We start from the raw sequence: 14,283 nt of genomic DNA, 5'->3' as shown, positions 1-14,283 counted from the left end.
TTTCCCATAGAGCCAGACACAGTTCAATGAGAATAACTGTCTTGAAAAATTTTTTATCACGACAACTCTATTGAAGTCTATGGGAAAAAAATGAAATTGAATTAGGAGAAATTCAAATTGAATCTCATCCATACGTTTTCACATGATAACCTGTAAAATAATTTTCTCATGGAACAGAATCTGACCCAAATAGTAAAATAATAATTAGAATGATTTTCTTATGTGGTACCAGCCTGTTTACGCATAAAGTTTTCTCTGGAGTTCTTGGCGGGCCTGAACAATATAATGAAACATTTCGGGAAGAATATGCAGAGCAGAAGAGCCCAGCTGGAAGTAAGAATTGCAAAGATCTCCATGGCAACAGTATACTTGCCCTGGGAACTGAGAGAGGCTGGAATAAAGTACACCCAGACACTGAGGAAGGCCAACATACTGAATGTTATTAATTTGGCTTCATTGAAGTTGTCAGGGAGCCTCCTGGCCAGGAAAGCTACAGTGAAACTGACAGAGGCTAAAAATCCAAGATATCCCAGCATGCACCAAAAGGCAAATGGAGAATTTTCATTGCACTCTACAACAATAATACCTGGTTTGGCTTCAATATTGTATTGTGGGAAAGGAGGCGAGAAAGACAACCAAATAACACATAGAATGAGTTGTGTGAAAGTGCAAATGGTGATGATCATGTAGGGCACTTGAGGCGTTGTCCATTTTTTGAGGCTGCTCCCAGGTTTAGTGGCCATGAAAGCAAAAACAACAATAATAGTTTTGGCCAAAATGCAGGATACACAGAGGGTAAAGATGAGGCCAAATGCAGCCTGACGTAGAAGGCACATCTCAGGTTGGGGGTAACCAATGAAAGCCAAAGCACAGAGGAAACACAAAGACAGGGATACTAAGAGAATACAGCTCATAGAATAGTTATTGGCTCTCACAATTGGGGTGCATTTATAATTAATGAAAAGTTTGAAGACAGAAATTGGAACTAGAGAGGATAAAGTACTGATTGCTGCCAGGGTGGTCCCCAAGTAATCCTCGTAGGAAAGGAATTCATTAGGTTTTGGAAAGCATCTTTCTCTTTTACTGTTTGGCCACATGTCCCAGGGACACTTCCAGCATTCATTGGAATCTGAAAATTAAAAATAGCAATGATATCCAGATACTGTCTCTGCAATGTTAAGTGCATGCAGCTCCTAATGTTTAACTCACCTGACTGACTTGAGATCTCTCCTTGGGCACAGGGAACACAATTATAACAGCACACTGGCTCTCCTTCTATTATTGCCTTTTTGAACCCCACTGGACAAGTCTGACTGCAAACAGATATCGGAATCTTGAAAGGAATAAAGTCTACTATCAAACCAATGACAATTAATTGCACTTACATAGTTACATAGTTAAATTGGGTTGAAAAAAGACAAAGTCCATCAAGTTCAACCCCTCCAAATGAAAACCCAGCATCCATACACACACCCCTCCCTACTTTTAATTAAATTCTATATACCCATATCTATACTAACTATAGAGCTTAGTATCACAATAGCATGTGATATTATGTCTGTCCAAAAAATCATCCAAGCCATTCTTAAAGGCATTAACTGAACCAGCATCACAACATCACCCGGCAGTGCATTCCCCAACCTCACTGTGAAGAACCACCTACGTTGCTTCTTCTAGTCTAAAGGGGTGGCCTCTTCTAGTCTAAAGGGGTGGCCTCTTTTCTTCTAGTCTAAAGGGGTGGCCTCTGGTACGGTGATCCACTTTATGGGTAAAAAGGTCCCCTGCTATTTGTCTATAATGTCCTCTAATGTACTTGTAAAGTGTAATCATGTCCCCTCACAAGCGCTTTTTTTCCAGAGAAAACAGCCCCAACCTTGACATAATTTAACTCTTCCCTCCCTCTAACCAATTTAGTTGCACTTAGTCTCTGCACTCTCTCCAGCTCATTTATATCCCTCTTAAGGACTGGAGTCCAAAACTGCCCCCATACTCCAGATGAGGCCTTACTAGGGACCTATAAAGAGGCAGAATTATGTTTCATCCCTTGAGTTAATGCCCTTTTTTATGCAAGACAGAACTTTATTTGCTTTAGTAGCCACAGAATGACACTGCCCAGAATTAAACAATCTGTTATCTACAAAGACCCCTAGATCCTTCTCATTTAAGGAAACGCCCAACACACTGCCATTTAGTGTATAACTTGCATTTATATTATTTTTGCCAAAGTGTATAACCTGCATTTATCAACATTGAACCTCATTTTCCAGTTTGCTGCCCAGTTTTCCAATTTAGACAAATCACTGTGCAAAGTGGCAGCATCCTGCATGGAACCTATAGTTCTGCACAATTTAGTATCATCTGCAAAAATAGAAACAGTACTTTCAATGCCCACCTCCAGGTCATTAATAAACAAGTTGAAAAGCAAGGGACCTAGTACAGAGCCCTGCGGTACTCCACTAACAACACTGGTCCAATTAGAAAATGTTCCATTTACCATCACTCTTTGTAGTCTATCTTTTAGCCAGTTCTCTATCCAGGTACAAATACTATGTTCCAGGCCAACATTCCTTAATTTAACCAGTAACCTTTTGTGTGGCACTGTATCAAATGCTTTAGCAAAGTCTAAGTAAATCACATCCACTGCCATCCCAGAATCGAGGTCTCTACTTACTTTCTCATAAAAAGAAATTAAGTTAGTCTGGCAAGATATATTACGCATAAAACCATGCTGAAACACACTCATAGTATTATGATTTGCTATGAAGTCCAGTATCTTATCCTTTAGTAACCCTTCGAAAAGCATATCCTACCACTGACGTCAGACTAACTGGCCTATAGTTTTGAGGCTGAGAACGGGATCCTTTTTTGAATAGAGGCACCACATTATCAATTCACCAGTCTCTCTGCACTATGCCAGAACTTGATGAATCCTGAAAAATTAAGTAAAAAGGTTTGGCAATCACAGAGCCAAGCTCGCTTAGTATCCTGGGATGAATACCATCTGGCCCCGGACCTTTGTTAATCTTAACATGTTCTAGTCTCTTCTAGTCTCTTTTGAATTTCATCATGTGTGAACCATGCATCATTAGTTGTATTACTAGAATTGGGACTATTAAGAAGGAAACCTTCACTTACTGGTTCCTCATTTGTGTAGACAGATGAAAAATATGAGTTCAGAATCTACGCTTTTATTTTGTTTTCATCAACCAGCTGACCCCCCTCTGATAGTAAGGGTCCCACCCCATCCTGCTTAATTTTTTTTACTATTAACATATTTAAAAAATAATTTTTGATTTTTTTTACTGCTTGCTGCAATATCCTTTTCTATATCAATTTTAGCTTGCCTTATAGCTTCTTTGCATGATTTATTGGCCTCCTTGTACCTTACTTACTTTCAAGCTTGATGGGATGCAAAGTTGAGGTCATATGTGATCACCTACCTCCTGATTAGCTGTAGGCCCCCACATTAACTTTTTGTTGATGCTGAATATGACCCCAGAAGAATTCAAAGTGTCGTAGCTTCCCACTTTAACTTGCTTGCTGGTTCTATCCAATCCTAGCTGCCAGTTTACTATGTCATACACAGCTGGTGGGTTTCCATCCTTATCAAAGAAAACTTCTCGACTGTTTTTTAGTTTTACTCGAACATTCTTAAAATATTCCAGTAACTGCAAAAGGGAAAAAGCACATTAAATCATGGACATTTTTCCAAAAGTAAAAGAAAAAAGATGCAATGAGACACTGGGATCTAAATTAATCATACTAAATCTTATTTGACAAGTCCTTTATATTTGTGGCCACAAGAATGGGTGTGACTTTATATTTTTATAAGCAAGGAAATGTCTGTTGTATCTTCTCAAATCAAAAGGCTGATCAATGTTTCTTGAATTTACAAAGTACAATAGTAAGTTACATTATGGTTTTAATTATGGATAAACATTTTATTCTGGACAATTTGTGGTTCGTCTCAACGGAGGTGCTCTTCAATCTTTAAATAGGCACAAAGTGCAATGTTACTCTTCATTTTATCAATAATGGCAGGGTCATAGATATAGTGGGGTTCTCCTGGATTGATGTACTAAAGCAGGGATCCCCAACCTTTTGAACCCGTGAGCAACATTCAGAAGTAAAAGGAGTTGGTGAGCAACACCAGCATGAAAATTTTTCTTGGGGTGCCAAATAAGAGCTGTGATTGCCCATTTGGTAACCCCTATGTGGATTGTCATCCTACATTTAGGCTCTGTTTGGCAGTACACCTGGTTTTTATACAACCAAAACATGCCTTCAAGTCAGGAATTCAAAAATAAGCTCCTGCTTTGAGGCCACTGGGAGCAACATCCAAGGGGTTGGAGAGCAACATGTTGCTCACGAGATACTGGTTGGGGATCACTGTACTAAAGTGTACTGAAAAAAAATAATTAATGGGCTTAATTGTAAAGGTGTTATAAATGCTCCTATGGTTTAGGTTTAACATGGATGGTCTCTGCTCCATAACCGGACATGGATTTACATTGGTTTTTCTATATCTATTTTATGTTTCTAAAGTTTTTATCTCTGAAGTGTGCACCAAGCCCAGGGCACATTATCATCAATTTCTTATGGGAAGAGTACTTTTGCTGTGTTTTTGACATCACAAAAACGTCAGCCAATAGGACTAAAGCATTATAGAATATCTGATGGGTTGGATATGTTCAGTTTAATGCATCAGTAGACAAAATAGGCACAACTCTCAAGTAGATGGAAGATTTGTACCTTTTTAAGATTAAAAAGCTTGCACTAATGCTGAAATGTGCTCAGGTAGAATCTTGTTTCAGGAAGGTTACCTAGCAGATGCAGGTTTTAACGTAATATAGTTAATAAAGTCCTTAGTAAAATTCAATAATATAGTAATGAAACCAAAGACATTTCTGATGTGATCTTCTTACCAGCCTCATCAATGGCCCTGCATGAATTGGGGTTAATAACATTTACCATGTGAATAGGTAGAATAGGTGAAACCTTGAAGAAACCTAAAAATAAGCTGCCTGATGCAAGAGCTCTCTGACTTTGACCGAACACTCGATTTTATGTAGTTCGTTTACAGCTATAGGTTTACACCTATGATCTTTGGCAACTCTTCCCTCTTCCTATTTGTGGATGTGGATGTCATATTGATAATGTGCCACTGCAGATAGTAACATAGTAAGTTAGGTTGAAAAAAAGACACACGTCCATCAAGTTCAACCTTTTAACTTTTTTTTAACCTGCCTATTGTCCGGTTGATCCAGAGTAAGGCAAAAAAAAACCCATCTGAAGCCTCTCCAATTTGCCTCAGAGGGGGAAAAAATCCTTCCTGACTATAAAATGGCAATAGGACCAGTCCCTGGATCAACTTGTACTATGACCAAAACCCTGTATTCTTTCACTTGATAAAAAGCCATCCAACCCCTTCTTATACCTATCTAATGTATCAGCCTGTACCACTGATTCAGGTAGACAATTCCACATCTTCACAGCTCTCACTGTAACAAACCCCTTCCCAATATTTAGGCGGAATCTCTTTTGTTCTAATGTATACAAAAGTCTGTACTAAATGATAATAGGTGTATTATTGTACCTGCCATGGTTCAAAATGTCCTCTATCTGAAAAATGATCTTGAACCAATGGTCCATCTGTGGCTTGGCAATGACTGAGGTCATGCAGAGCTTTTGCTATCACATACACTGCAGTATAGATATTATAGGAAGCTCTTAATCTGGACACATCATTATAGTTGTTCTGAACAGAATTTAGATTTTCTTCTCCTGTACATTGTTTTTTAAAATTATTCAGTGTATCAGTAAGGTTGTTCTGGTTAATAAATGTGCAGCCAAAAGCTTCTTCCCATAACTTTTGTGTCCAATATATTCCTGGTGTATTGTAGACATTAATGGAATTGAGGAACTCTTGAAACCCTGGAATTGTAGAGCTGTAGAATGCAAAACCTATAGTTCCAGCGAGTAAGGAAGAATATTTTTCCACTGCTAAAATGTCTGAAATGGACCAAGCCTCGCTGGCAACAAACGTTTTACCAGTTACATTTTGTTTCAGCATCTCATTCAGGAGGGGAGTTAAGTAGATATCAATTGAGAAGGCTATTATAACATTGGCACTTGACTCCTTTATCATTTTAACAATGGTGTGTAGATTTTGGTAGAGTAGGTTGCTGGAAATATACACTGTGTAAGCCACACAAGCTCCTTCTTTCATGACCTTCCGTTTGATGACCTCTATTGCCTCAGTGCCATAATCATGATTATAAGCTATGAGTCCCACCCATTTCCATTTAAAATGCAAAACCATCTGAGCCAGCCCCCTGGACTGAAAGTCATCACTTGGGACAGTTCTAAAGAAGCTGGGAAACTGTGTTTTTTCACTCAAGAGAGAACTGGTAGAAAAGTAGCTGATCTGTAGATAAAAAGATAACCAGTGTTAAAAGTGTAGTGAAACATTATGGGGCCTCCACTTTTTACACAGCATGATAAATAGACCCCTAAATGTTGCTTATTTGACATTTTACAATTATGACCATTAATACCATGAAAAAAACATAGTGGAACACATTTTTTTCCAGGGTATTGAGCGAACCAGTAAAAAGTGACCTGTAAAGTTTTTATAACCTTGATGCTCCCTGTGTTGCTTTAAACTGAGTTATTCAATGCTACTGGCAGGCTTTACATGATATTTAGTTGAATTGCATTTCAACAACAATGGGAAATGATCAAGGTCACTGGAGTTTTGGTGAGAGAACCCTAAGGGGCTTCTCATGTGTTAAGCACTTTGGGCAGTTCATGGTTATTCTTTTCAGTTCCAGTAGGGAGCCATATTACTATATCAATAGTTATCTACATGGTGAAGTTGGATCTTGTTCAAGGTATGGACAAAGTCATGATATAATTGGAACCCTTGCCTCACTCTCTTTCCTTTTCTCCCTCTCTCCTTTCCTCCTTTTCTTTCCTTTCTTCCTTGTTACTGTAAATTCTTATTTTTTGGAAAATTGAAAAATAAAATCTTAGGTATGGAAAAGGTATGGACAAACTAATTAATTTCTTAAAAGTTTAAGGCTACATCCAGCATATGTAAACTTCCTAGTGACCCCTTTCTTTACCTGTGGAAACTTGTACAGTCCCAAGATTTGAGCCATAAGGATGGAGTAGGTGGACATTGAGTGGCCGATGACAGCAGTAAGAGCAGGTTTTTCCTGGCAGCAGTAATTTGGTATCTCTCGGTCCAGACCAGTGAGCATCCAGAGTGTTCCCACCAACTCTCTCTGCAGAACAGCACAGGAGTCATAGATATAGAAACCCAAGGTAATGTTAGGTAGAAGGTCAGGGCTTTTGTTGATCTCTTCCACAGCAAATCTGATGGCCTGGAACTGCTGATAGAATTCAAGGCGGAACCTAAATGGTCAAAAGTTTAAACATCTTCAGTCAAGCTTTGTCAGTTAGCAAAGCTAATCATAAACCTTTTAGTTAGACTCTAAACACTTCTAGGAAAAGTAGTGTATTCAAAAATATTAAATACTCATGAGTGATCAGTAAGTCTCCTTTTAAATGTTTTGTTTCTGAGACTATGGGCCAGATTCAATTCAGTGAGAAAAAGTTATCTCATGGTTTATCACGTGAAAAGTCATGGATGAGATTCAATTCATGGAGAAAATACTTTTCTCCAAGTTCTGTTCTTGTTTTTTTCCAATAGACTTTAATTGAGTTTTCAAGTCAAACTGTGAGATAAGTTTTGCTGAATTGCATCTCAAATCGAATCTGGTCCATGAGTTTTTATGTGATAAACCTTTTTCTCACTGAATTGAATATAGCCCTATGCTGGCTAACTCAACATCCTTCCAACAAATTTTCGATTCTTATATAAAATCTCCTATAAAAGCCTCAAGTGGAAGCCTGGTGAACCAATGATTTGGTCTTGGTAATCTCTCTTTTGTAAATGCCTATGGTAGGGAAGGATCAAGCACTGTGAGACCAGTGTCTTAGGCAGGAGACACTTTTTCCAAGAAATGCAGCCATGCAGGCAAGTACCAACCTTTTCAGTATATGAGCAGAGGTAAATAGTTAGAACCATATGGTGTATACCTTGACGTGGTAGGGTGGCTTGACAATTTTATGATCACAACTTTGTAAATAACAATCTTTGTTTTTGAAAATGTAAGTACATGCACAGATACTAAATGAAATAATTAAATAATCATAAATAATTAAATTATTTAAATAATAATAATAATTAATAATTTAAATAAGTAAATAATTAAAAAGATACTAAATAGAGATACTAAATGAAACAGGACAGGGTCGGACTGGGCCGGTGGGACACTGGTAAAAAACCTGGTGAGCCCCCGTCTCTTGTGGGCCCGCTAGCCCAGATCTGCACCCTGCGACTCTTCTTCTCATCTGCCGCAACCAGCCAGTCGTTGCAAAAGCACAGTGATCGTGCCCTGAGGAAGCAGCCCCGGTGAGTAGTGATGGGCGAATTTATTCGCCAGGCGCAAATTCGCGGCGAATTTGCGCGATTTGCCACCAGCAAATAACTTCGCGAAACGCCCGCGAAAATTCGCGGCAAAAATTCGCCCACGTCAAAAAATGTGTTTTTCGAAAAAACGGACGCAGGCGTCAAAAACGGGCGCCGGCGTCAAAAAACGGGCACCGGCGTCAAAAACTAGACGCTGGTGCCGTTTCGCAGTTTTGCGAATTTCGTGCCATTTCGCGAATTTCGCGCCAAATTCGCAAATTTTTCAGCGAAGGGAAATGGCGCAAATTCGCCCATCACTACCGGTGGGCCCCGGGCCCCCCCAGGCCGACCCTGCAGCAGGAGACCAGGGAATGTGCACTGATCAATCCACTCTCTTTGGTATGTTTGTAGTAAACTTGGCCAGATCAGTTGCACTTCCATTTTACTTATATTTAGCCTTTAAGTGCTTCCTCAACTCCTCTTTTATGTATCACATTATATTATAGCAGACATTATGACATTTTAATGATGAATATATAAAATAAAAAAGTATGTAGCTACAAAGATTTGTGCAACCACAGTAGCAATAGTTGGTGGGCCGTATTGCAACTGAACATAAATAAGCTCTAAAATCTTACATTGTGCAAATATCTGAGGATGGTTTCTCTTTATAGGTGACCAAGGGGAACAAACTGTCAACGTGGATAGGAATCACTGCCCCTATGAGAAGATCTCCAGGTACCAAAATCCCTTGAGAGCCCAATATAGGTTGGTTATAGTCTAAACAGTAGGCAGGGGCAGCATGTGTTAGGATAAAATGCAGAAATGTTCTGTAGAAATAACATGTCAGCCTGCAATTCAAGGAGAATGAATGTTAAACTTACACAGATATAGTACACATATCACTGAGATGTATGCTTTCAAATAGAGCTGAGATAATGCTACCTACTGGCAGCTTTGGTACAGATAAAACTGGTGAACATTTCTATAACACTACATTATATGGAAGCAGTTCCCTAACTGTAGGGTGGGTAACTGGGAAGAATGTCCATTTGCAATCTTGGATACTCTTGGAAGCCAGTGTTCGAATATGACTTTTTGAGGTGATATTCTGGGTTGTTTTCTTATACAATGTATTTCCAACCTTCTTATGAGCTAAGGGGCCCTTAGTAAAAAAAAAAAAAGTAAAACCAATGTCCTAAGAGAAGTCTATATAAAATCCATTATAGAATGTATGTAAGGTAAATGTTGAGCTTTCATAATGGTTGGAGGCTAAGGTCATTTCCTAAATTACTGGATGGTAAATTAACATGCATTGTCACGCCTGCATAATTAAATAAAAGTCATGTATTCATTTAGTTCCTAACTATCAGTCACATTCTGTGAGACAAATAGTGACAGATGGAAAGTAAAATTAATCTTTTTTTCCTACCTACAATATTGTATTAGGTTTGTGTTTCTAGGTTCTATCTCCTGCTAGGGCTTCATGTTGACTAAAATGCCCTATAAGTACCAGTTAGCCATGAGGTTTGGGGTGAGCTAGTGCAACTGTCATTCAGAATATGCCGTAGTGATAAGCGTAAAATTTGCGAAACAGCAAAAATTTGCCAAAATGCTTTGAAGTCTATGGGCAACCACATTTTTTTTGACATGTGGCACAGCAAGTTTTTCACCCATGGGCATCATTTTTGCAGCGAAACTTGGAGAAACATATTGCTCATCACTAGAGAATTTCTGACCTGTTAATATATTCTAATCAACTGCAATATTTTAGTATTTTATTAAAGCCTGTTGAGTTATCTGAGTACAGATTAAAGCCCCCTAAGTCAAACATTTGTTAAAAGAGGGCACCTTTGCTCAAAATGAGGTAACAGAAATAGTATAACTTCCAGGGGTACCCATGACAGCGAATAAACACTCAGGCTGGGCCCCCTTAGCTCATAACAAGGTTACAGATATATAGAAACATTGGGGTAACAGTCACCCTGCTATATTTCCAGGGGTACCCAGGGTACAAATAAACACTCACCCCAAATCTGCCCCTAACTGGCCTTCAGACTGGGTCCCCTTAGCTCATAACCAGGTTACAGATATATAGAAACATTGGGGTAACAGTCATCCTACTATAGTTCCAGGGGTACCCAATACACAAATAAGCACTCACCCCAACCCTTCAGGCTGGACCCCTTAGCTCATAACAAGGTTACTTAGTTGGGTTAAAAAAGTTCAACCCTCCAAATGAATACCAGACCTATCTATACACTGTATATATCAGTTGCTATACTATAAGCAGATCTTAAGATCACAATAGCCTTGGATATTTTGCTTGTCCAAGAAATCATCTAAGCCATTCTTCATAGCATTAATAGAATTAGCCATCACAACATCACCTGCCAGGGCATTCCTCAACCTGAACCAGCTGTCAGTATACTGTATATACAGTATATAACACACACATTATGGAATGAAAACTATAACACCAACAGAAAAGAACTTCTCTCTGCCCTCCCTGCACTGTAGCTCAGCTCCTTCATCTCTCTACAACAACTTGTATGCGGCACTTGCTCCTTACCTCATTTTACCTGTGTATGTAAAGTGGTGCATCAGCGCCTATCTGGATATATATATACAGTATATATAAATGTGTTTGTGTAAAATAATTATGTTCTACTTATAGACAATCAACAGAGATGTTCCCTAAGGTCTCATTTCAGCAATTACGTATGGACCTTTGCACATTCTGTATATACTGTGAGTCTCCTGCTTCACTGGTGTGGTAATGAAAATGCAAGTCATTATGAGTAGGGGCACTGAACCCTGATTAATGACTTCATGTCTGGTTGTACTAAACATGACCCAAGGCTGTGTTTGCATTGATGCATTTTATTAAAGACACTTCCATCCAAATATCCCCAATGAACTTCTGGCTAGTGCCTCCACCCTTCCCTTCTCATGAAATGTGCACAGTTGTGTCTATTGACTCTGGGAGAGGGGCGCTTCACCAAGGAGGCAAGTTGAGAAACTCACCTCAGGCGTCAGCGTCCCCCCTGGTTGCACGGGGCGGCAAAAACGCCACTCCTGGTAAATTTCAACCTGGAAATTCAGCTCTTCTAGTGCAGAGAGCATAATTGCAAAATAGCCACGTGGATGCCCCAGACCCCCTCCGGCACTGAAAATGTGAGTGCCGTGGGGAAGGGGGGCAGAACGAAGGCCGTCTGAGGCGGCAAAATGGCCAGGACCGCCCCTTGCTCTGGGGAACCCTGGAGCTACTGCCACCCTGGACATGATGATAATGCCAAGGTTCCCACGACAGGTTGTGTCAATAGGTATCACAGGCTTGCGCTCAACCTTTCAGACACTAATGCCATTTTAATTCCGTTTTCTCTATTTTTATCAAGAAAATAAGATGAGGGGTACAGAAAAAATAAAAGGTAAAAGGGGTAAATAACAAAATTACAGACAAGAAACATAGAACAAAAAGAATGGAATAATATTGTCTGGTTATCTGGTAACATTTATATTATGCCAGTATTTTACAAAATATTAATACAGTACAGAGACAAAGTTGATACTGTTAGTCAAAAATGTTCATATTATGTACAGAACAAATACTTAGGTTAGTCTTAGTCCAATCAATGTAATTATTATACAGATATGGGTCCTGTTATGCAGAATTCTGGGAACCTGGGGTTTTCCAGATAACAGATTTTCCGTAATTTGGATCTTCATACCTTAAGTCTACTGGAAAATCATGTAAAAATTAAATAAACCCAATTGGCTGGTTTTATTTCCAATAAGGATTAATTATATCTTAGTTGGGATCAAGTACAAGTGACTGTTTTATTATTACAGAGAAAAAGTAAATCATTTTTAAAAAATGTTGACTATTTGGTTGTATTGGAGTCTATGGGAGAAGGTTTCTCGTTAATTCAGAGCATTCTAGATAACAGGTTTTTAGATAACGGATCCCATACCTGTACCTTTATGCATGCTAGCTGCAAAAATGTCTGCTATAGAGTCTGCTGTATGTTGTACTTGGTTCCAATATAGTTTTAGCATTTTGCATTTATACCATCTATATTCATATGAGCCTTTTTGTTCATTGCACCTCCAACATACATCCAAGGTACCATATATAATTTGATTTTTTTCTGGTTTAAAGTACCATTGTTATATAATTTGATGACTATAAGATCTTCAAGAACCTTTTGACCCAAATTCTCATTGAGGCTTTTAGAGACAGTTTAAAAGCACCTGCCTTCCCTTCATGAGAATATCCCATTTGTTACAATTGTAGAGCACCTGGAATTTAGGTATGGCCTGCTCAGGCAGTCTGCCCTGTTTTTGGTCACTTAAATTGGACCTGGTGGTTCTCTAATTCACCCAGGCAGCAACGTCCCTTTTCCTGGGCCCATTCCAGTTCAAGGTTTGCCCAACAGGTGGAAGCATTTAAAAGTATAAAGGGGTATAGCCCTATGTATTCAAGGTCTTTCCTGGGACCGTTAGTGATCAAATTTGCTACAGTCACTCTAGGAGCAGGAGGAAGGCTCAGGGGAGTTAGTGAGCAGCTTCTGCTCCAACAAGGAGGAATAATGGGGTTAGGAACCCGTGGTATGTAAGCCACTAGAGCAGGAACATCAGAGGGTGAGTTGAGGACCAGGTAGAGTGCCAAGAGACAAGACCCCAGGCTGAGGATCCCTGTGTGAAGGTACTTTGTACTAAGAGAGGAATTGCCCAGAAGTGTGGTGATTTATACACTGTTTGCTCTACCCCTCAGAGGGATTGTAATTGTCGCCTCTGTATTTGCCTCAACCAAAGCAACTGTATATATTTCTATCAACCGGTTCCCTGTTAATAAACAAGTTAGTGCTGCAAAGAAACCTCTCTGTGACTGGATCCTTTGCTACACAGAAGAACACAAGGTGCGGATAGTTTCTGAGAGATGCTCAGGTAAGAGTGGGTCAGTAGCACTTTACAACTAGGGTAGACCTGTTATTACATCACATTTCCCACATTAAAAGTGCACACTATAAAAAGAGAAATTATCTTGTGTATGTCGATAATTGAAGGAAAAGATAAAGATCATCAATGCTTACTTGGTGTCTCTCCGATCCGTATCCTATGTTTACCCATCATCAGAGGCTCTCCTCAGAAAATGTATACTGAAGGTCTTTATATAAGACCTTTAAGACCTTTGCCCAGTGTAACCAATAGCTTGTTGAAAAAAGCATGGGATAACTTATTTGCCTCTGTTTCCTGAAAACAGCTGGTTAGTGGAAGAAGGCATGGAATGACTTCTTCAGACTTCCCCCACTGCACTTCTACATAATGAAAGACTACTCTTCATATCTTGCACTGAAGGAGTGCTTAAAAAAGGAATGTCCTCTCCTCTCCCTCCTGGGAATCTGCACTCATCCTCCACCACCCCTTACCTTTTAGGGACAGTCAAGGCTCTCAACAGGGAAGATGTTCTGAATTATCTACCAAGACCTCCTCAGTCTCCATTAAAACCTCCTTTATCAGAAAGAAATCCATATTGATCCCACTGCTATGATTTGCACAATAGTGGGTATGTTTGTCCTCCCATCCTCCATTGGAAAATGCATCAAACATTAATGTCTGCTTGGTATAAAATGTTTTCCTTTCTTCTGACACACTTCCAGTATCTCTAGCAGTACTCACCATAGTAGGCTCTGCTCAGCTAGAAAGATTCTTTGGCTTACTGTATTTGTTCCATCCCCCAACCATCTCACCTCAATTTCTTCCATGTATCAGTCTAAGACTTATCCCTATCTTATATAAGC

At 39.3% G+C, this 14,283-nt stretch overlaps 1 protein-coding gene across 1 annotated transcript; it reads right to left on the bottom strand.

The window, feature by feature from the left end:
• Positions 1-218: 218 nt before the first annotated feature.
• On the bottom strand, positions 219-14,247 carry LOC108710401 (extracellular calcium-sensing receptor-like). The gene is made up of 6 exons (XM_041585653.1): positions 14,162-14,247; positions 7,128-7,419; positions 5,597-6,427; positions 3,441-3,668; positions 1,210-1,333; positions 219-1,129 (listed from the first exon to the last, which is right to left on the bottom strand). The coding sequence occupies exons 1-6, from the start codon at positions 14,245-14,247 to the stop codon at positions 219-221; spliced, it is 2,472 nt and encodes an 823-aa protein (XP_041441587.1).
• Positions 14,248-14,283: the final 36 nt, after the last annotated feature.

This window comes from Xenopus laevis, chromosome 3L (genome assembly GCF_017654675.1).
Source record: "Xenopus laevis strain J_2021 chromosome 3L, Xenopus_laevis_v10.1, whole genome shotgun sequence".
NCBI lineage: Eukaryota > Metazoa > Chordata > Amphibia > Anura > Pipidae > Xenopus > Xenopus laevis.
The sequence above is the reverse complement of the archived record's forward strand: the minus strand, read 5'-3'. Positions and strand labels throughout refer to the sequence as shown.